A 22,285-nucleotide genomic window follows, 5' to 3' on the forward strand; every position below is an offset into this window, starting at 1 on the left:
AACACTATTTGTGAATGTATTGCCCCGCACTAGACGTATGCTGTAAATCTGCATCGCACCAGTGATTATCAAAGAATAGGCATAAAGGCCTGGATCATAATTCTATAGAAATTTCAAATTATGCTGACATCACTCAATCTGTTTCTACTGAGCAAATTGTTGCGGGTGAATGCGAGTGAATTCGGGGTGATGCGAGGGAATACGCGGTAACAGCCCTATCAGAAACAGATCGGGTGATGGTGAATGCGCGGTGATGCGAGTGAATCCGTCAACCACCTTTTGAGGTGGTTAATAGCGGTGAATCTGAGGTAATGTTTGCAGTGTAAACAGATCGGGTGACGATTTGCGAGTGATACCGGAAGTCTCGTAAGCGAAAGATCATACCAGGTCGAATATTTCGTGCAGAGTTCATGTGGTTCATTCTCACGATCTGACACCGATAATATATTTTAAATTGCTATAATTTCATCTCGCTATAATTGCTATAATTTCTACTTGACCGTGGTAGCTCCTAAATCATGTCTGAAAGCGTCCATTATTTGGTCGAACGATATGGTTGTGTTTCTAATTTTATCAGTGGCAAGACATGGTCATCATGGTCGTGAGGAAGATTTTAGATGGGAAGACTAGACGCAATGCCCATAAAAAGATGACGGAAGCTGTAATGCAACAATTCAGCCCAGAAGCCACCATGCAGCAACTGCAAAAATCCCTAAAGAACAAAATGAAATAATTATCTCCGCGAGTGACCTGAATCTGACCCTAAGATCACGAATTTTTTTTCGAGACTTCAGCCTTCCCTCGTATTAACATGCATAGAGAATCGTTACCCTGCATTTTCAGCCCAGTAGAAACGACCCGGTGAATGCGAGAGGATTGAAATGCGGGTGAAGGTGAATTTGCGGCAATGCGAGGTGCTCAGTATAAACACGCTATTAGTGTCTTTGAAAAGAGCGGTGATGGTGCACATGACAGGTGATGAGTGCAGGGCAAAGTGTTGAAAAATTGTATTCATCTATTGCTATGGTAATTAATCCTTTTACATCACTACTTCTATGGCAAATAGTTTCATCAAAGTAAGGTCATCAAACTTGGACACCTGTAATTAAACATAATTATGACCAATTAGTCTCTCAAGTACATGCTGCCACAAGCCTATTGCACTTCATATGGTGCTCTATATGCCATATATTTATTGAAATTATTTTCAAATCTTTCACTTAATATATTTTTTGCAATTTACATGCTACAAGTGTGTACTTTAAACAGCAAATCCTTAGTGCCTGTGTGTTTGGAAAACTTTGGATGATTACGCAATCACGTGGGATACCTGGGCTGTCTCAATTCAACTTATATTGTTAATTATTAAATAATGAATAATGTAGTCTTAGAAAGGGTTCAATTTTATTTGTAGCATTGCAAAGAAAAAATTCTAGAAATCAAAAGCTGTGTTTGATTTACTCAGTATATATTGTAGCTGATCACAAATGCTACACACATTAAACACAACTGCAATACAAAACAAAGTGTGGAGCAGTTTTGAAATGCTTTAAGAAGAGTCAACCTTTTTTCTCAGGTTCATAACTTTGGTTCCAGTATTTCCTTCACCCCAGAGAGTTAATTGTTGTACCTGTGTGATGTTCTAGTTTTTATCTGACCAGATTGTACCTGTGGATCCACAGCAGATATCACTGCCTATCAAAACAGAAGATGACCCTACATTCAACTCATTATGAAATTTGGATGATATCTGATCAGCAGGTGAATAATTTCAATAATTTGATGACAAATAATTTGAGGGACCATTATTCCATATTTCTTGTTTGTCCTTGGAATATGGTTTCAACATTTTCCTGACTACAACTACAATCAAAGTCACTTTTAGGCCAAGGAAAGTCGATTTTGAGTTTCCCGTCACCCGCCCTCACTTCATTTTCTGACCCTCACTTGAATTCATTATTGTGATTTTCCAAAAAATACCAATGAAAACTGGTTATATTAAATTTGCAAAAATTATGAATATCCCTTTATTTTTTGTGGAAAATCAAAATCAAAACATACATTTTGCTGTCAACCTTGCAGACTCTTTGTAATATACTTTTGAATCTCATTTGGGCTAAACAACCATCTTCAAGCGCGTTGGTTATATATAATGAAAGGCAGAGAAATAATGAATAATGAATAATGAAAAAGTTACCTCACTTGTTTTCAGAAATTATGTGACGAGAAACTCAAAATTGACTGTTAGGGGCCTTAAATGTTAAAACATTATTTCATGAACAAAATGAAATATTTTTTAACTTGTAACTTAACTCATCTTTCTATAACGCACCCATTTTTAATTTGCAACTTTTTGATAGCATTAAACAACTTCAAACTTTTTAAAGTTTCAAGTTAAAATTTTCTTAGATGTTTTAAAGGTCTTTGACCCAATCGACAGCCTCATCCCTCGATTTATTGCAATGAGATTTTGGTGTCATAAATAGATCTTAATTTTCTCATTACCCTCCTGTATTTGACGCTCCAAATCGTCTTTGATGTATTTGCGAAGAAATCACGAAAAAAGTGCCAATTTGTGGTATAACACCCAGTGGCGTAACTACCGGGGGGCATTATGTATCATTGGCCCTGTGTGCCAAGATATTCTCGGGTGGGTGGTGGTGGAGGGGGGGTAGGGCGCCAATTTTGTTTCTTGCCCCGGGCGCTACCAACCCTAGTTACGCCACTGATAACACCCAAGTGAAGGTTCCCACACCCATTTGAATTGAGCGTTGTGTAAGCTTAGCTTACTGCTAGTTTAGTAACAGCTTACTGATACCCCTTTATGATTTTAAACCCTAACCATGCTGAATTGAACAAAATGTAAAGGTCTGTTCATACTACACCGCACTGCATCGTACTGCAAAATACTGCATTGCGATATCGCAATAAAGTTAAATATATTTTAACTTGGAAATGCGACGAGTTGCGGCAAAAAGTAATCGACATATCGGCAACGCATCGCATCACAATTGCAACGTAGTATGAACAGACCTTAACAAACGAAAACCACTGTGCATGCATGCAATCCTACGCAAAGGATGACACGATGACCCTGTCATATATACGCATGGTTTCGTTGGCTGGATGCATTGTTTGGCACAAGAGAAGTCCTGGGCTTGAAACCCGGGGGGTACCAAGCAACTTCTTTGTTCACCTTTTCTTCTTTTTTTTATCCCTTCCTTCCTTTCCAATAGCCAAAAACCACTTGGAGGGTTCGGGTTAACTGTTGGCATTATTCCTGCTACGTGCATGCTTTGAAGAAATCAGTTTTATCTTTCTCAAAATAAACTGTAATGAAGTTTAATGCTGCATTTCTCCATTATTCGCTGTTTACAATTCAGGACCACAATGCTATTTGCGTGTATCAACATATTGGCTTGCTAATTTTACTGAAAAATGTCTTTTACACATTTCCCTACCAAAGCCATTGTATTCAAATAATTTCATTTTACAATAATTACAATTCAAGTTCAAAGCAGTTTAAATTATATACAAAACTTTTTAATGATGATTGTTGATCAGCCAGCTACAGATGTTTTAAATTAAATACACATAGGTCTCAGTTTCTTCCAGTGTAGTGGAAAATACTTGTCAGTAACAATTAGCTTGAAATATACAATGATCCAAAAATTGGCTCGCCATGAAATGCTTTTCTAGAAATCAAATTCAAGCTGGGCAATGAAATAGTTACTCAGTGCGTCAATGGCACCTGCATGGATGTAATGGAGAGATGTAGGAATAGGTTATTCCAGTTGAAATCTATACACCCCCTATGCAAGACATTACCTTAATCTTCCACATAGGGAGTGTGAATTTCAAATGGGGGCTACCTGAATAGGTGACTCTATTTGAAATCTACAACCTTTGCATCATTAATGATTAAGGTCATGTTTTCAATAGGGGTGTAAGGAACTCATCTGGAATAGCCCAGCCCTATAGAGTAATTGAGCATTTTATTATTGTATTATCTATGTTTTTGTTTTATTACAGCTACAAACTGTGATGTAGTCATCCCTGATCCCGCCTGTGTGATTTTTACAGATTTTGTGTCAATCAACTTAAAGTAGCATACGAATAACATTATGACATAAAAATACATTCAGTTTGTTTATACATTTATGCCATAACATGACATACTTCTTGTACATTCAGTTTGTTTATACCGTAAAGTGAATTATTTGCAAGGTGAGGGATGCTGGGTGATATGTGCAGGGTGCACATTATCCTGTTTATTCATACCAACATTATATTCTGTGCATGACTTGTGCAGTCATATTAAGGCAGTGACAATTCCTGTGTCCGATAGCCTCGGGCAGTAGAATACATTTTAAATGCAAATGCCTTAATCACAAAGTGGTATCCACAGAAAGAGCCTTTCATTTCCACATAGTTTTCATCAGCTCTATAAAATAAAGTTTTGTTGGAAAAGGTAGTTTAAAAAAATTTTCATATTAATTTGCTCATCTGCAAAGCCATATTCTGAATAGATTAATTCTGTTCCAACAACTCCCCCTCCCCACATGATATACCATTGCCTGACAATAGTAACCGGAATGGTAACCTGAGCTTTATTCCTTTTATTTGAAACCAATCCTCTTGCATCCCGCGCAGTACCATTTTACACCTCTCCCAGTACAATTAAGATATGCCTTGCATTTCATAATCTTCCTTTGTTTACTATGCTAATGTTACTATTTTATCCAAACAGTTACATTTCTACCCATCACATCAAAACTCCCATTGGGTGCCCATTCCTTTTTTAAAGGAATTTTTATTGCATTAGAATTGTACATACTATGTACAGGGGGCTGAAAAAATGTTTTTTTCCCTGCAAGCAATCCAGAATTTCCCTTCAGTTTTACCAAATTTCCCTCCAGTATGACATATTTCCCTTATGTATTTCTTTATTTTTTTGGTCAAAAACCAAAAATTTCCCGGCAATGAGCTTCCCGTATTGACCACTTTTTCCTGCTGTGGCCGGATGGGGTCTTGGTGTTGATGTTGATGGCAGTGGTGGGTTGGTTGGTGGTATTGATGGTGGTGTTGCTGGTTTTAGTGTGGTGGTGGTGGTGGTATTGGTGGTGGTGATGATATGAGTTATGATGATGATAATGATGCAGGTGGTGGTGATCGATCAGTGATGATGATGATCAGTGACAATAACAATGACAAAAGACAATGTGATGGTGGTGGCGCCACTACTTTCACTACTTCTATTACTATTAAGGGGGTACTACACCCCTGTCCAATTTTGTGCCTATTTTTTCATTTTTCTCAAAATCATAGCGCATTAGTGACAAGTAAGATATGTATATGGGGCAAGGACTACAATTACTGCACTGGAAATTTTATTTCAGCACAGACATTTGTGGAGTTACAGTCAAAAATGAGGGAAAACCAGTATTTGATCAATAGATCAATAACTACTTGCCTTGAGTTGCTGAATTTTCAGTGCAGTAGTTGTAGTCCTTGCCCCATAATATACATATCTTACTTGTCACCAATGCGCTATAATTTATGAGAAAAATGCAAAAATAGGCACAAAATTGGCCAGGGGTGTAGTACCCCCTTAACATCACTCCTATAATATATGAGACTTAACATTAACATTGCATAGGTGATACTTTTCACACATTGCAGACACAGAGCTCAGTGGCATCCTATTAAATGGGACCACCCTCATTTGAAATTTTAAAATGATTAGCCATATCTGCATAACAGGTGAAGATGGTACACTTACCAATTTTCTTAGGTCTTGTCAACTGTAATTTCACACTTTAATTGCAATGTACGTAGGGTGCATGCATTATAGAACATAATGTCACGAATCATTAAATTTCCAACTTATACACCTTCTTTCTCTACTACATTTATAATTCAGGGCTACAATTTTGTCACATGCAGTGCAGAGAATCACTCTTGATTCATACAAAGGAATTTGGCAGAAATACACAATAATATATAGCTATGCTTAAAATCTGCTTTTTTTCCTCAACCACGCCAGTTATTATGTTTAGCTGTAGCATTAAAATACCCACACAATTAAGGGATCTGGAATGAGTGTTTTGAGCGTATTTTTTGTGGGATATGAGAGCACATCAGACATATCGAATTGCATTCTGAATACGAAGAATGTCTTTCTGATATCAAATAATTTTCATTTTTTGAAATTCACGATATAATACAAATTCTATGACAAATTATTAAAATTTGATATCATTAGATTTATAAAATTTACTTCGAGGACTGTTATATATCAAAAATGTCAATTTGTAATCATTTGCCATAAAATGTGTATTACATTGCGAATTTCAAAAATCAAAATTATTTGATATCAGAAGGACATTCTTCGTATTCAGAATGCAATTCGATATGTCTGATGTGCTCTAATGTCCCACAATAAATACTGTCCAAACATTCATACCCCATCCCTTAAGTTTCCAACGATACAGTTCTTTCAGGGATACCCTGTATAAACTGCTGCAACAGTTATTCAATATTGCATGCAAATATTGTACATCAGATAACAAATTGTTAATAAGGAATGATACTCACCTGAAAGATGTTAATCTTTTCATATAAACTTTGATGTTTAATTCATTTTTTCCTATAGCAATTTTTAGTTGAACATTGTTCCTTGAATCCAATATAGTAAATAAATTTGTTGTATATGGAATGTCTGAAGGTTGATCTTCATCATATTTTACACGAAACAAAAAACTAGACAACTTTGGAAATCTGAAATAAATAAGAAAAGAACAAGAAATTTAGAAATCAGTCAGTAAGAACTTCGTAGTTCAAACACACAATCAAGTGGCCATCAAAGACCATGCCATTTGAGGAGAGCTAGAGCAATATTGCTCCCCGTCACTCCCTCAAATAAAGCTGAGGAGAGCTTTTTATTGCTTGCCTACCTTTGGTGTAACAATTATAACCACATTTATACAGAACAGTAAAAATGCTCTTCTAAGTCCTAGTGCTCTCCTGTAGCACTCAAGGAGAGCGATTAAAAGCTCCCCTGCAACTTTCAAATGGCAAAGCCTGATTTCCATGGCATCACTGGTCAATTCAATTCCCTTTATTTCTTTAATTCAAAAAACCTGTCAGATTGCATAAATCGACATTAGAAATAAAGAAACCAATTTTCACAAGTTGACCTCAAAGGACCTTTGACCTTAGTGTGTGACCTTGAACACCACTATTACATGAAAGTTCCTACAGTGTAGCAATGGCCAAAGTTTTGGTTGAAATTTGGGCAACTTTTTGACCAGATCATGATGCACTATTTTGTGATATTCATAACATTTATCAATATCTTTTAATTCAACTATAACACACAATCATGGCTAAATCATCTTGTTCCCAAATGACACATTTTAAATTCTTAACAGTAGGGACCCACTGTGGTAGGCAATGGTAGGGACCCATGTTTTACCAGAACTCCTTAACTTTAAAGTGCTGTGCTCCCAATATCTTGAACCAGCTGGAAAATTAAGTTTCTAGATGTTTCCCAATAAAATTGTGATTTGCTAAAATAAGTTATACAGGCCAGCCAGTCGGGCCCAAGTCTGGTCGCTTCTGGAATTGCAGAATGATTACATAAAATTTCCTGGGAACTGAGAATAAAATAATTGATTGGCTTCTCTGCAAAATATGATAAAACATCTATTCTGACTCATAGAATTTTCTAGAATTTTCCTTGAAGATTGTAGGTGGCCTATATACTAAGAGACTCAAAGAAATGACATTTATCTGAAACTTTTGGCAGAGATTGTTTTCATCTTAGAGCCAAGGCTAGTGCCCTTTCAGTGGCAAAATGATTTAACCTTTTGAACCAACCCTACATGCTTCCAAGGCCTTGCCAACACAGAAAATTCCAGAAAATAAACTTGGACTTCGTGAAACTATTAGATGATTGCTCAGTGCTTTTAAATTGTCAAATGGGAGTATATTGGATAATATGTCAAAACTGGATGGTTGCTGCGTGCAAAAACACACACAAATACCCGACACTCAGTGGCATATACCTGGGGCATATAAACATGGTTTGAGTAGCTGATCTACTTGCTCGGCATGAAAGTTACAAAAAATAACCAAAATTGATTCAAAATTTCCTATTGTCCTTTGCATTCCTGACACCTCTCTTCTCTTTAAATTTCCACTTAGGCCTAATATTCTTCCTCTTTATTGCTATAATATAAAGTTATCATTGTCCCCTTCTGCTTTCTTGCTATTTGGATACCCCCTTCTCCCTTCCTGACTCATCTCTTCTTCTTCGATTCTTTCTCACTCATTTTCCATCTCTACCTTCACCTTTCCCTATCAGTACCATCATTATCATCTTTTGGCTGTGGAGCAAGTGGCCACAAAATTTCTACATGCACAGCAATTGCAATGACATGCCAGGAGACAGCTGCCCCCTGTGAGAAATTTTGTCCCCTGTGGGATGCTGGTCACCCTGATAGTTTTAGATTTTATAGGCCTTGTACTTTTTAGCCAATTTTTGCCATTTGTGATGTGATCAAGCAAAATGAGTCGGCTGAGTCGGGAATATTGATTTTGAGATATAACCAATAATAGTATTCAACTTTCTTTGTATTTTATTGTTTTGAGCAGCTATATTAATGACCATATATCTGAAACTGTGAGTCGTATAATGATGGTGTTTTAAGCAACATAAAGCAGTATGCAGACTCCGAGTATTAGATGTACAATATTGTATGTAACATATCTACGTTACTTATTCCATTGCCATTCTATTTCCAGTAATGTTTAAGTTCTAACAAATGTTTGATGACGTAAAGTCGATAATATGTTATGTATAATATCTGGTAGAAATATATTATCAATTTTACGTCATCAAACATTCGTTAGAACTTAAACATTACTGGAAATAGAATGGCAATAGATTAAATAACGTAGATATGTTACATACAATATTGTACGTCTAATAAAAAGTCTGCATACTGCTTTAAGCTCTGAGAATGGCCCATGTAATGAAATTGAAAACTGAATTTTGATTTTGATCAACATCAGATTCATTTTAGCCTGATTGCATCACATTTTTTAAAGTTGTCTGACTCCTCTGAGTGAAAAAGTCCTGGCTACCCAACTGCATTGGTTTGGATCTTTGACAGGTTGATTTCAATACCTTTTAATTTCAATTTCAAGGATATCTCAGTATTATTAAACACTAGGCGGTTACCAGTATTTGGCGGTTCTCGGCTGTCGCGATTACCTGGCTGATGGTGACTGTACCCACCAAGTTTTATGCCCATAGGACAGTTTTTTCTAATTTGACCTCAGATGACCCCTTGTGACCTCGAAATGACATTCCACAATTTGGCTTTAAATGTTGACTGTACCCACCACGTCACAACAGTTTTTAGTAATTTGACCTTGGATGACCCAAAATGACCGTCCAAAAATTTGACTTTAAAAGTTGACTGTACCCACCAAGTTTCATGCCCATATGATATTTTTTACTATTTTGACCTCAGATGACCCCTGGGTGACCCCGGATGACCCCAAAATGACCGTCCAAAAATTTGACTCTAAAAGTTGACTGTATCCACCAAGTTTCATGCCCATACGACAGTTTTGACTAATTTGACCTCAGATGACCCCTGAATGACCTCGGGTGATCTTGGTCCACTAACCGAAGCAAACTTGCTCTGTCTGAGGTCCAGATGCACTCATCCACCAAGTTTGAGGAACGTGCGACCCCTAGTGTCCGAGAAAATAGGCGGAAAACAGTTGTTACTAATTTGACCTCAGATGACCCCTGGGTGACCTTGACCCACTAACCAATACAAACTTGTTCCGTCTTAGGTCAAGATGCACCTACCCACCAAGTTGCATGCCCATATGACAGTTTTTACTAATTTGACCCCTAGATGACCTCTGGTGACCTTGCCCCCTAACCAATACAAACTTGTTCTGTCCCGGGTCAAGACTCACCCACCCGTCAAGTTTGAGGAACGTGCGACTCCCAGTCTCTGAGAAAAACAGTTTTTACTAATTTGACCCCTGGATGACCTCGGGTGACCTTGACCCACTAACCAATACAAACTTGTTCTGCCTGGAGTCAAGCTGCACCCACCCACCAAGTTTGAGGAACGTGCGACCCCTAGTCTCCGAGAAAATAGGCGGACAGACAGACAGACACACAGAAACACAGACACACAGACGATGCGTATTATTATATAGATAAGTTTGTTTGTTTATTTGTTGGGAGGGATAAGTGGTTCCTGTTTGTCAAGTGACTCCCCGATACAAAATTATATGAACATGCATGGATACCAACAGTGGATTTTATATACAAAGAGTTTGGACCTACATACGTAGTCTACATTGTACGCCCTTTTTGAAATTCCTAACATGTAGTCTACATTGTACCCCCTTCTTTTAATTCCTATTCTGATATGATGGGCAGAGATTTCACTTCAGATATGTTTACATCGTAGTCTGTTTGTTCAATTGTCATTCTGCCTCCATCCATATCAGTGATTTGATAATTTTAAAAATAAAAATAAAAGTGGTTAAAAAATAAAAATAAAAGTGGTTTTCCTCCATCCCTCCTTTTTTGTGGGAAGTACAATTTTGTTTCCATTCAAACTTTCAATTGTATGCATTTAGATGCAGATATCCATAGGTTTATGACAGGACATCTATTCATAATTTACTTCGTTGATAATGTTCATCCTTTATTATGGGAATATGAAGTACATTCATGCTAATGACAGGTGAATTTACCTTTGGATTTTGCTCAGTTCAACAGTTCAAGTCCGATTTGTTTACTGAGTTTCTTTAACAGGTGAATAACAATGTTTATACCCCGGGTTATTATGTATTTGTACAGTGTAGCAATGTTTAATTTTAATAAGATTTTAAAGATTTGATTTCATTTTCATGCTTTTGATTAGTTTTAGTTTTCTTTATATTTTCGGAATAACTATAGAATACCCCGCTCAGGGTGTAACCCTAACCCTAACCTAACTCTAACCCTAACCCTAACCCTGTGTGTTGGGAGGTGAGATGGGTATTCTATAGCTATGCCATATTTTCAAAGTCCTAGATTTCACTATATAATGCTCGCTTCATAGTCCACTTCGCGTACGCGAATTTTTTGCCGCGATAAACCTTGAGGCGGAATTTTACGATCTCCGCGGTAAAAAAACCCTTCGCGCGATAAATTCGCTTGAGTTGGATTTTGTTCAACTCGAGCGAAATTTCGCGCGCGATAAAAGTTGCTGATTGGCTGCTTTGCCAGAAAGGTCACGGCATTGACACCTTCACAGAAAGCTGTATTCTACTGAAGAAAATCGCTAAAAACCATCAACTGTAGGGGCCTATTGCTATGGTTATGTTTTGGGATGCTAGAGCAAAAAGCCTACTCCTCATTTGCTGGAGCCATTTTCTTCTTGTGCACAGAGGCCAGAAGAGAAAACAAAATTTAACATAAACAACCGTTTCCCGCATCAAAACAAAACTTGTTTTTTTAAATAAAAGCTACGCATGACCTTCCAATACCAGCCCCATACACATGCACGAACGAAGGTTAGGTCTACACGCAATCACACCCACCCCAACAAACAACCCCTCCCTCATATAGACACAAACAGCCTACATTATGATCACGATTTAGGCTTTTACACACGGACATCATTAATTTGAGGCCTACAAAACCTTGATGACATGATGAGATGAAACATAAGATACATAAATATCTTTAATATTCAAACTTGATTTTTATTTATATTGCCGCATTCATGACATGACATTGCCCGCATCTTTAATAATTTTTCAGTATGGGCAACACTTTTGAAGAATATTGAAAATCCCCAAAATACAACAATACACGATGTATAATGTACCTGGCAATCACTAAAATCATCATCAAACACAACGATCGGCAACACCAACAACGAAACAGCAACATTAGCCTTGCGATAAATGTTTTATCGCAAGAAGTACATTTGAGTATGAATCAATTTTATCGCGCGGTAAGACCTTGGCGAATTTTTCACGCGAAAAAATTCACGTACGCGAAGTGGACTATGAACCAAACTTTAATCATTGACCACTTTATCAATATCTGCTACACCATGAGTGAAGATATGGTGAAGATGTTCTTGCAGAATTATGCAGTTAGGCACATGATCGCACATCACGATGGGCACTCTAGGTGCAATGCACACACATTTATTTTTCAATGATCACTGATTTTTTTTTTTTATCTTTAACCTCAAAGAGGTGAGGCAAATTGCCTTTATTTCTTTGTTATTTTCTCTTTTCATATTAATATCATACAATATTTTTGATTTGGGATTTCATATTCAATACATCATGTTATCATTTTACAGGCCTATACATATTGGCCTATATGTATTATTATCATGCAATATTTTTTTGATTGGGATTTCATGTTCAATACATTATGTTATCATTTTACAGGCCTCTACATATTGGGCCTACATGTATTATTATCATACAATATTTTTGATTGGGATTTCATGTTCAATACATCATGTTATCATCTTACATAATGGGCATACAATATTTTGATTGGGATTACATGTTCAATACATCTTGTTATCATTTTACAGGTCTCTACATATTAGAACCTCATAGTTTAAGACCAGATTAGATAACATGATAACAATGATCACTGATGATATACATCAGGCAGTCAAGATATCGATTGATCAGTGGCATGTTTGATAAAAGCGAGATAAAAAGCTATAAAAGAATCATTGACTTCATACTTTTTTGGAAGAAGATCCGACGCTGGTATAGATAACTGGGCTCTTGTATTAAATTTGTAATATGCACATGCTCTGGCAACATTGATATCCTCTTTCACCTTCCCACTATAATTTTCATCTGAAAGTGGTTGTAATAAGTCAACTGCACCTGTAAAATTGAAAAGAACAGACATGTTTTTATTTAATATGTTAGTAAAAATAAAAGCAAAAAAAAAACAAGGTTTATCTCAAAGCGTGCTATTACATTTGTAAAATCACACAATTTGAAAAAAAATAGAAATGTGGAAATTTTTATTATTTCAAAAAAAAATTTTATTATTTCAAAAAAAATGGTTTTTTTAATTTTTTCCGGAAAAATTCGGCGAAAATCATATTTTTTTCTCAAAATACCATAAAAATATCGGGAATAAAAAAATAAAATTGCATTTCACATTTGTTTTCAAACCACTCATGAGACAAACCTTTTTTTTTTGGCCTAACTTTCTTTTAAAGGAGCAATTTTGCATCTAGACACACTTTGTAAAAAGCAAATCAAAACAATTGCTTTTTGGAACTTTTACCTTCCACTGTAGCATAATTATATTTAAGAAATAAAGGGTAATGCATTATCCTTTACATCGAAAATAATGTGTCGAGGCAGTAAAACGTAAATAATGGGTGAGGCGCAGCCGAACCCATTATTTTGACGCTTTTACTGCCAAGGACACATTATTTGTGTGTAAAGGATAATGCTGCACCCTTTATTTCTATTCTATTACCACAAAATTGTGCGATTTAAAGTGAAAATATCACATTTTTTGCCCAAATATTTCAAGTTCTTTACCTCAAGGTGGAGCGCCTGTGCGTAGCCAAAGCGTAAGTGATAGCGAGTATTGCAGACCACGTAACCAAACATAAAGCTTTGCGTACAATGCGTAACAACGCTAAACATACTGCATCGCGCTTTGCTGTGCGCTGTGATGCGAGAAGAACATAAAGTTCGTTGCCCTGGTCACTTTATTGCTAATTAATGGTCTTTCACGTGACGCGTTTCAACAAATCACAGTGCGCGATTTTGAATAATGGGTCGTGGAGGTAATAGAATTTATTTTATTGCCCACTAAGAATATAAAAGTTGGCTAATAATAGAATATGAGGAAATGGGCTAATAAGAGGTCCCTACTTAATTTATTCATAAATATCAGTAGCAATTCCCCTACATGTATGTATATCCCTGTATTGCAAGTTGTTCATGACCATCTGGAACTGTAACTTACAGTAATCCAATGTCACATAATCTAGCACAAAAGTGCACCCTTTTGACATCCAGTATAAAGGCGCATTCAGAGATTTTGAATTTTAAACCATTTGCACAAATTTTATTTTATGGTGTACCTACATGAAGGCCTAAATGTTTCAAAGTTCTGTTTGAGGATCATTTTGACATGTCACATCACATGGACCATATTGCCATTTAGTGCCTTCCATGCCATCATGCTGGTGATTACATTGGGATCATAGACAGACTAACATAAGGACTGCTACACTACAGACATTTAATAGTAGATGTAGAATATTCACACAAAATAGCCTCAAACCCTGTCACCAACTAATAAGGTCATGGTCAAAATACTAAGAAATAAGAAATTAAACCACATGCCTCATTCTAAATAAATATCTTGATATTAATTATTTATACGTTGATTTATTGTGATGCCTAGAAATTGTGGTTTTGTGATTCATTGGATCACATTTTCAGTTTCTCACTTCTAAAGACTTTCATAGAACATGGGGAGGGAGGGACCGGCCACTTTGATCTTGGTATTAAATAATGTCCCTTCTTTTTCGCAGTATTAGAATAAAACCACAGCAGCATCATAGTGGAGATAATAACTTTGGCATTGTCAAACTTAGGATTCTTCTGCAAAACTCTTTGCCAAATACCTGCACCCCCCAATCGATTGCAAAATTTAGAAAATCCCATAGGAAATTGCCAAAAACCGGCTTGTGCCCTCCCAATCAGACCCGATGCCCCCCAATCATGGTCGGTGCTTTCTTTCATGGTCTTCCTTTTTGGAATTCGACTTCTAAGGAAATAAGTTCCTCTTTTTGGTGTCCAATTCAAATTTTTGGTGCAAAACATATATGCAAATTTCCATTATTATCTTGTGTGCTAACAAGCAAAAAAGTTGACTTGAAAACTTGATTTTTTTCCCCTCTCAACTTTCACCAAAAACTTTGGGGCATCAGTAAAACATGTTCAAAATGAGCATTGAGCAATCACCCCAGTACGTCCTCTACCCCCAAAAACTGCTATTTTTACATGTGTGTCCTCATTTGCAAGACTTTACAAATGCACACATCCACACAGACATAGGCCAACATGATAAAACATGAAATAATAAAAAATTAGATAAATTTACAGCAGTTATGTGTAGTGCTCAAATTAAAAATAGCACCGAGTCAAAATTGAATTACATCCCAAATTAAGTGGTTTTCCAATAGGGCTTTGTTACAATATGTATGTCATAGTAAGCGGAGATTCACCTCTGAATCACAGTCACTCGTAATATATTAAAGCTGAAATCAGCATGAAACACTGAAACAAACAGCATCCTTGCAGATACAGAGTCTGCTGTTTCATGAGTTGCTCCAAGAAAATAATAAGACAAAAGTGAGGCATCTATTTCCCACACCTGCTTGTCTTAGGCAGACATCCCAGTCTATTTCAGCTCATTTCAAAGCCCTGCTGACTGTGCCCCGGCATACCATTCACAGCACGTCCCCTGTCAGACAAAATTTGGAAGATCCATAAGTGATTGTCCAAATTGATTGCACCATTGACCATCTCATCTCAAAGTCCGAGATGATAGAGGTATCTGGTATCTTTTGGATGTGCTTTCACTGAGGTTTTGGTAAACTTGATGTAAATTGATATGATTTTTCGTGTTGTTGTTAGGGTAAAGTTATTATCAATCAAATCATGTTGTTGTTTACTTTCATAATAGACAGTGAAACATCCTAGAGATAAGTATCCTTCAGATTATTAGGATAACCTCTCAAGTTCTGAGTTCAGTTACATCGGGCTATTCAATTGAAATCCATACTACCCCTATGGAAGACATGACCTTAATCTCCCATACAGGGGGGTATAGATTTCAAATGGAGTCACGAATTCAGGTAACCCATATGCAATTCACACCCCCTATGTGGGAAATTAAGGTTATGTCTTCCATAGGGGGTGTATGGATTTCAACTGGAATAGCCCATTAGCATGATTAGATAGCATTCGATTTTGGCACTAAGAAACAGTACGGTAACTTGAGGTCAACAGGACTTGAAAAGCCTCAATTTTAACCTCAAAAAGTGAAAAAAACTACTTGTTATTCAAGTTTGGAAAGCGGAAAAATACTGTTACAAAAAAAATTATTATTTTGAAAGTATTTTTGTCAAAGCTGGGTAAAGTTGTACATTTTAAAATTTTGTGAACTTTTGCTTCTACTGAATGCAATGCACACTATTATTCATTGTGTTCCTGGCTGGTCATAGAAGCAACAGTAATTAAAATATACAACTTGATCCAGCTTTGAAAAAAATATGTTCAAAATAACTTCATTTCTTCTCCGCTTTCCAACTTTGAATAATATGTAGTTACAGGTCTATAATTTGTTTTTTACTTTCATTAAAAAAAATTTATCAATCTAATATTTTACTGATGATGCACAATTGCACGCACATGATCTGATAATCGGCTCAACCCTAAAAATTACAAGATTTAACTTTGATTCATGTAAATTTTTTTATGAGAATCTTTGTGAGAAGAAAGCCAAAATTTAACTCTGAAAAAGTGAAAGTGAAAGTAATGAAACAATTTCAAAGTCATTTTCAAGAAAGTATTCTTGCTCATTTCATTTGGAACATCAGAAAATTAAAAAAAAAGTTCCCCTAATTCCTTCTCAGGGTCATCCCAATGTCATCTTGAAGGTGATACCTAATGTTGATTATTTAAGAAGTTTTATGGAAGCAATTTGATAATGAACCCTAACTCATCCTGTCAGAACCAATGTAATGTAATGAGATGATGATGATGATAGTTTTGAACAATGAAAGCAACCTGGTGAATAACATCAAGACAGTAGGCCTACATGATAAAAGGGACATCAGAATTTTGTTGAGTTGAGTGGAAGGTTGAAATTTGTAGATTCACCCGCACCCTATTTGGACTTTATGGGGGTGCATTCCTAATTGAAAAGGAAGTTGCATTAACTGAATCAACTCATTCATTTATTTTGCCAATTTTTTCCTATATTCAAACACCTGAGGAGTCCACTTTTTGATGCACATCCCATTAACACAGTGCATTTGGACAAAATAGCAATTAAAAACGTAAATTATTGGATCTGATCATTTTTCATCAGCTCATGACATCCAGGGTGTGGGTTGTGTCGTGGGCCAACACATTAAAAATTGAATAATGCATGAAAATTTTAAAAAATAACTCCTGGGCAATATCTAGTGCAACAAAACAATCTTGCCGCTTTGGCACAGGAAAAGCTGGGCCAAAAATAATTCGCTCCAAACCTAATTTCCAGCCTCCCCCCAAAGTCAAATGGTGCATCTCTAAGTACTCCAAAGTTAAGGTATGTTGGTCTTCTGTTAAGTTTTGGACTATTTTGGGTTTATTTATAGTAATGTATGTTGTTGGAAAATAGTGATGTTGAGGAAAATAATGTCTTTTTCACATAGTTACAACTTGAAGAAAGGGTATAAATTATAAACATGAGCCCAGCAGGGGGTCTTGGCGAGCACTAAATGCAATTTCATCCACGTGAGTGATGTGATACTGTATGTCAAAATGATTATTTTCTCAAAATTTAATTTGAAATATGTACATGTTCGTAAGAGAACTATTGAGACTGGGACTCCCATAAAAACACAATTTGTACAAAAATGTTTCAAATTAAAATCACTGGATGTCCCTTTTTAATGATGATATTAGAATGGTAAAGGTCACAGAAGTCAAGCCCATAACCAGGCTTCCCAGTTGCAGCGTTTAACTTAAGAATTTTCTGGGAACCCATGCTAGCACTAGCAGGCATGCTAGATCCGGGGTTCCTGGAGGTAACCCCTTCTGAAGCGGCACCAGAATTGTATAAAAACACACCCCTATAGCAGGACTAGATTTCTATAAAAACACACCCCTAAAAGGACTTTGCTGGGAGTTTCAGTGAAAGTCCCCTCTGAACCAGAAATGACTTTTGAAAGTAAAAATGTCACACTTTGTTCTATTTTTTTTATAAAAAAATTCCGAAAAATGAGAAACCAGTACATGGGCACGGTACGGAATCAGAAAATTTTTATACCGCATTGGAGACTAGAGAAGATCGAGGTGAATTTGATATCCCTAGCAGGACTAGAAAAGACTTTCTATTACGATATCCCTAGAGCATGTAGAGTAGGGTGGTTCTTAATTTTCAAAAGTCTGAAATACCTTGCTCCCACCCCTTCAAATGGTGATCCTGGATGAAAAACTTATTCCCTGAAATTTTTAGAAATATTGAATATGATTTAGAGGTAGCTCAAGAGCCCTCATGTGGCCGCGATTTGGCCGAAATTTAGTCGCCGGACATTTTTTAGCAAGTTTGCAAGGGTCTATTTTCAAAATCATGTGTTTCTTGATACTCAGTCTTTGTAATTGCATTAACAATAACTAGTTTAACATACCAATAGCAAAAGATGTCTTGTATTTACTTCCATTGTGATTATAAACCAGACCAAAAATGGCATTTCATGCCACGCACTGCTAAAATTTTGCTCGTCAGCCTTTTTGAGCAATTATGAGGGCCACTAGTTTAAAAAAAGAGAATATCATGATGCTCAAAACTTTGTAATTGCAATAAAAATTAACTACTTAAACATATAAATAACATAAAATATCTTAAATTGTCATTCATTATTGTTTTAAACTTAACCAAATATAGTACTTTGTGAGATAAATACCCCGAAAATACTGTGTATCGGCCATTTGGGGCAATTTTATAAGGGTCTATTTTCAAAACACAGTGTCTCTTGGTACTGAATCTTTGTGATTGCATTAACATTAAGTAGTTTAACACATATATAGCATTAGATACCTTGTTTTTACTTCCATTATTGTTTTAAAATCAACCAAATATGGTACATTGTGCCATTTGACCCCGAAATACTGCGTGTCAATCGGCCATTTCGAGCAATTTTACAAGGCTCTACTTTCAAAACACAGTGTCTCCTGATACTAAATCTTTGTATTTGCATTTACAGTAACTAGTTGAACACATATTATAGTACTAGATGTCTTGTATTTACTTCCATTATTGTTTTAAGATCAACCAAATATGATTCTTTGTGCCATGGCCCAAAAACTGTTTATCAGTAATAGCCATTTTGAGCTTTACATAATGGGGCCTATTTTCAAAACAGAGTGTCTCTTGATAATAAATCTTTGTAATTGCATTAGCAGCAACTTGTTCAACATATTTATAACAAAAGATTCCCCTTAGTTGCTTTCATTAAACTAAGAATCTGCCAAGGTTGACTAGCAAACTGGTGCCGATGTTCAGATACAACTTGAAGCAGGAACTGCAGCTGGACTTCATTGTCAGATTGTGTGCTATGTGTGAAAAACATGATGGTTGTCTTCATAAGCCTGCAATTAGCTGGATATCATTATGTGGAGCGCAGGCTGCTAGGGGTGCAGTGAACCATGCTTAGAGCCACAGAAAATAGGAAAAACTCCTGAATGCCTTTCTCCTCATACAATGTCATAGTGTGTCAGTTTGAATTTTTGCCCTTGGAACATCCAATGAGTAAAATGATCTTGATGCTTGATTCAAGGGACCCAGTTTCATGAAGTGGGTATCATGAGGGGGAAAGCCTCCAAAGAAGATGATAGATATAGAGAGCTCAAGTAACTCGCGGTGATGAGGGGTAATAACCTTTAAGCATGGTAAGAGGGGAATGACAATAAAAAAGCTCTCCAGTGCCTAGAACTTTACCTGTCAACATACAACCTATCTATCGCAACGACCACAACAATTAATAAATTTAGAATTAGAATAAAACAGCAATGGCAGTTAATACAACTTTACAAGGCATATTTTGTTTAAAAAAATATGTGGAACTGTTTCTCTCAATGCAATTTCAAACATTTAATACCAAGAGACACTCTGTTTTGAAAATAGGCCCATGTAAAATGGCCAACTGACACGCATAATGTCACAAAGTACATGTACCACATTTGGAAACAATAATGGAAGTAAATACAAGACATCTATAATATGTGTTCAACTAGTTACTGTAAATGCAAATACAAAGATTTTAAGTATCAGGAGACACTGTGTTTTGAAAATAGACCCTTGTAAAATTGCACAAAATGGCCGACTGAGCTGACACACATTATTTCGGGGTCAAATGGCACAAAGTACCATATTTGGTTTATCTTAAAACAATAATAGAAGTAATAACAAGACAGCTAGAGCTATATAATGTGTAAAACTACTTATTGTTAAATGCAATTACAAAGATTCAGTACCAAGAGACACTGCGTTTTGAAAATAGACCCTTGTAAAATTGCCCGAAATGGCCGATACATAGTATTTTGGGGTATTCATGTCACAAAGTACTATATTTGGTTGAGTTTAAAACAATAATGAATGACAATACAAGATATTTTTTGTTATTTATATGTTTAAGTAGTTAATGTTAATGCAATTACAAAGTTTTGAGCATCATGATATTCTCTTTTTTAAAACTAGTGGCCCTCAAAATTGCCCCAAAAGGCTGACGGGCAATATTTTAGCATTGCGTGGCACGAAATGCCATTTTTGGTCTGGTTTATAATCACAATGGAAGTAAATACAAGACATCCTTTGCTATTTGTATGTTAAACTAGTTATTGTTAATGCAATTACAAAGACTGAGTATCGGGAAACACTTTATTTTGAAAATAGACCCTTGTAAACTTGCTAAAAAATGTCCGGCGACTAAAATTCGGCCAAATCACGGCCACATTGAGGGCTCTTGAGCTACCTCTAAATCATATTCAATATTTCTGAAAATTTCAGAGAATAAGTTTTTCATCCAGGATCACCATTTGAAGGGGTGGGAGCAAGGTATTTCAGACTTTTGAAAATTAAGAACCACCCTAATGTAGAGTGAGTCATTTTTTGGATTTGATACCCCAGGCATTGAGGAGTGTGATAAGTAGCACTCCTTTAACTTGTGAGGAGTGCTATTTTGTGAATGAGGAGTGTGATAACACTTAAATGTGATGTAAGCTTAAGGGATCTAAAATGAGCGTTTATTGCGTTTCGACAGTATTTTTTGTAGGACATGAGAGCACCTCAGACCTATCGAATTGCATTCTGAATACTGAAGCACGTCTTTCTGATATCAAATAATTTTCATTTTTGAAAATCACAATATAATACAAATTTTATGACAAATTATAAAAATTTGATATTTTTCAAATTTTTGATATATAACAGTCCTCGAAGTAAATTATATAAATCTAATGATATATTCTTAAAGTGTATGTAGCAGGAGGAAAAGCCGACAGTCAATTGAAAATTTTGACCTTTCATATTGAAGATATGGATTTTTTCCCAAAAGACCTTTTTTTTTTGGTGTTTTGGGGAAAAAATCCATATCTTCAATAATGAAAGGTCAAAATTTTCAATTGATCGTCGGCTTTTCATCCCACCTACATACACTTTTAAGTATAAATCATCAGATTTATAAAGTTTACTTCAAGTACTGTTAAATATCAAAAATATCAATTTTAATGATTTGCCATAAAATGTGTATTAAATTGCGAATTTCAAAAAATCAAAATTATTTGATATCAGAATGACATTCTTCGTATTCAGAATGCAATTCGATATGTCTGATGTGCTCTGATGTCCCAAAATAAATACTGTCCAAACGTTCATACCCCAGCCCTTAAAGATTAAGGAGTGCTCCTTAATCACACTCCTTATGTTCATTTAAGGAGTGTGGAGGAGTGTGATAGCACTCGCACTCTTCAAAACTCAAAGCCTGATACCCCCAATGGGAGTCCTATTACTAGCGCCAAAAATGGATCGAGCATGGGTATCCACCAGAATCCAATAACCCCCCACCCCCGTATCTTCAGCAAATGTTAAAATGATATAAAGTGTCAAACCACATTAAATATTTTTGGTTTCAAATAAAAAGGAATAAAGATCTTACCATTTTGGTTACTATTGTTAGGAAATCATGTTGTGGGGGGTTGTTGGAGCAGAATTATTTTATTATAGGTTTGCTTCTTAAGGATTGTTTTCCATATTATGATATAACTGTCGGTTGTAATACCTGACAATATTGCATGCCTGGTTATTGATTTAACAGAAAGTCGCCGTGGATATTTTAAGAGCATTTGAACTTGTTTTGTGGATAATTTTGTATTTCAAACAAAGATGACAGGCCTATACGCATGG

The 22,285-nt window shown here is 36.0% G+C and overlaps 1 protein-coding gene across 1 annotated transcript in view; it reads right to left on the reverse strand.

The window, feature by feature from the left end:
- Window positions 1–22,285, reverse strand: part of LOC140166021 (uncharacterized) — a 120,779-nt gene that overhangs the window by 90,633 nt on the left and 7,861 nt on the right. Inside the window, exons 2-3 of the mRNA XM_072189394.1 lie at window positions 12,810–12,957; window positions 6,598–6,780 (exon numbers count right to left, since the gene is read on the reverse strand). Of these exons, the coding sequence (XP_072045495.1) occupies window positions 6,598–6,780; window positions 12,810–12,957 (331 nt within the window). The remainder of the gene's footprint in view (window positions 1–6,597; window positions 6,781–12,809; window positions 12,958–22,285) is intronic.

This window comes from Amphiura filiformis, chromosome 12, assembly GCF_039555335.1.
Source record: "Amphiura filiformis chromosome 12, Afil_fr2py, whole genome shotgun sequence".
In the NCBI taxonomy this organism is placed as follows: Eukaryota; Metazoa; Echinodermata; class Ophiuroidea; order Amphilepidida; family Amphiuridae; genus Amphiura; species Amphiura filiformis.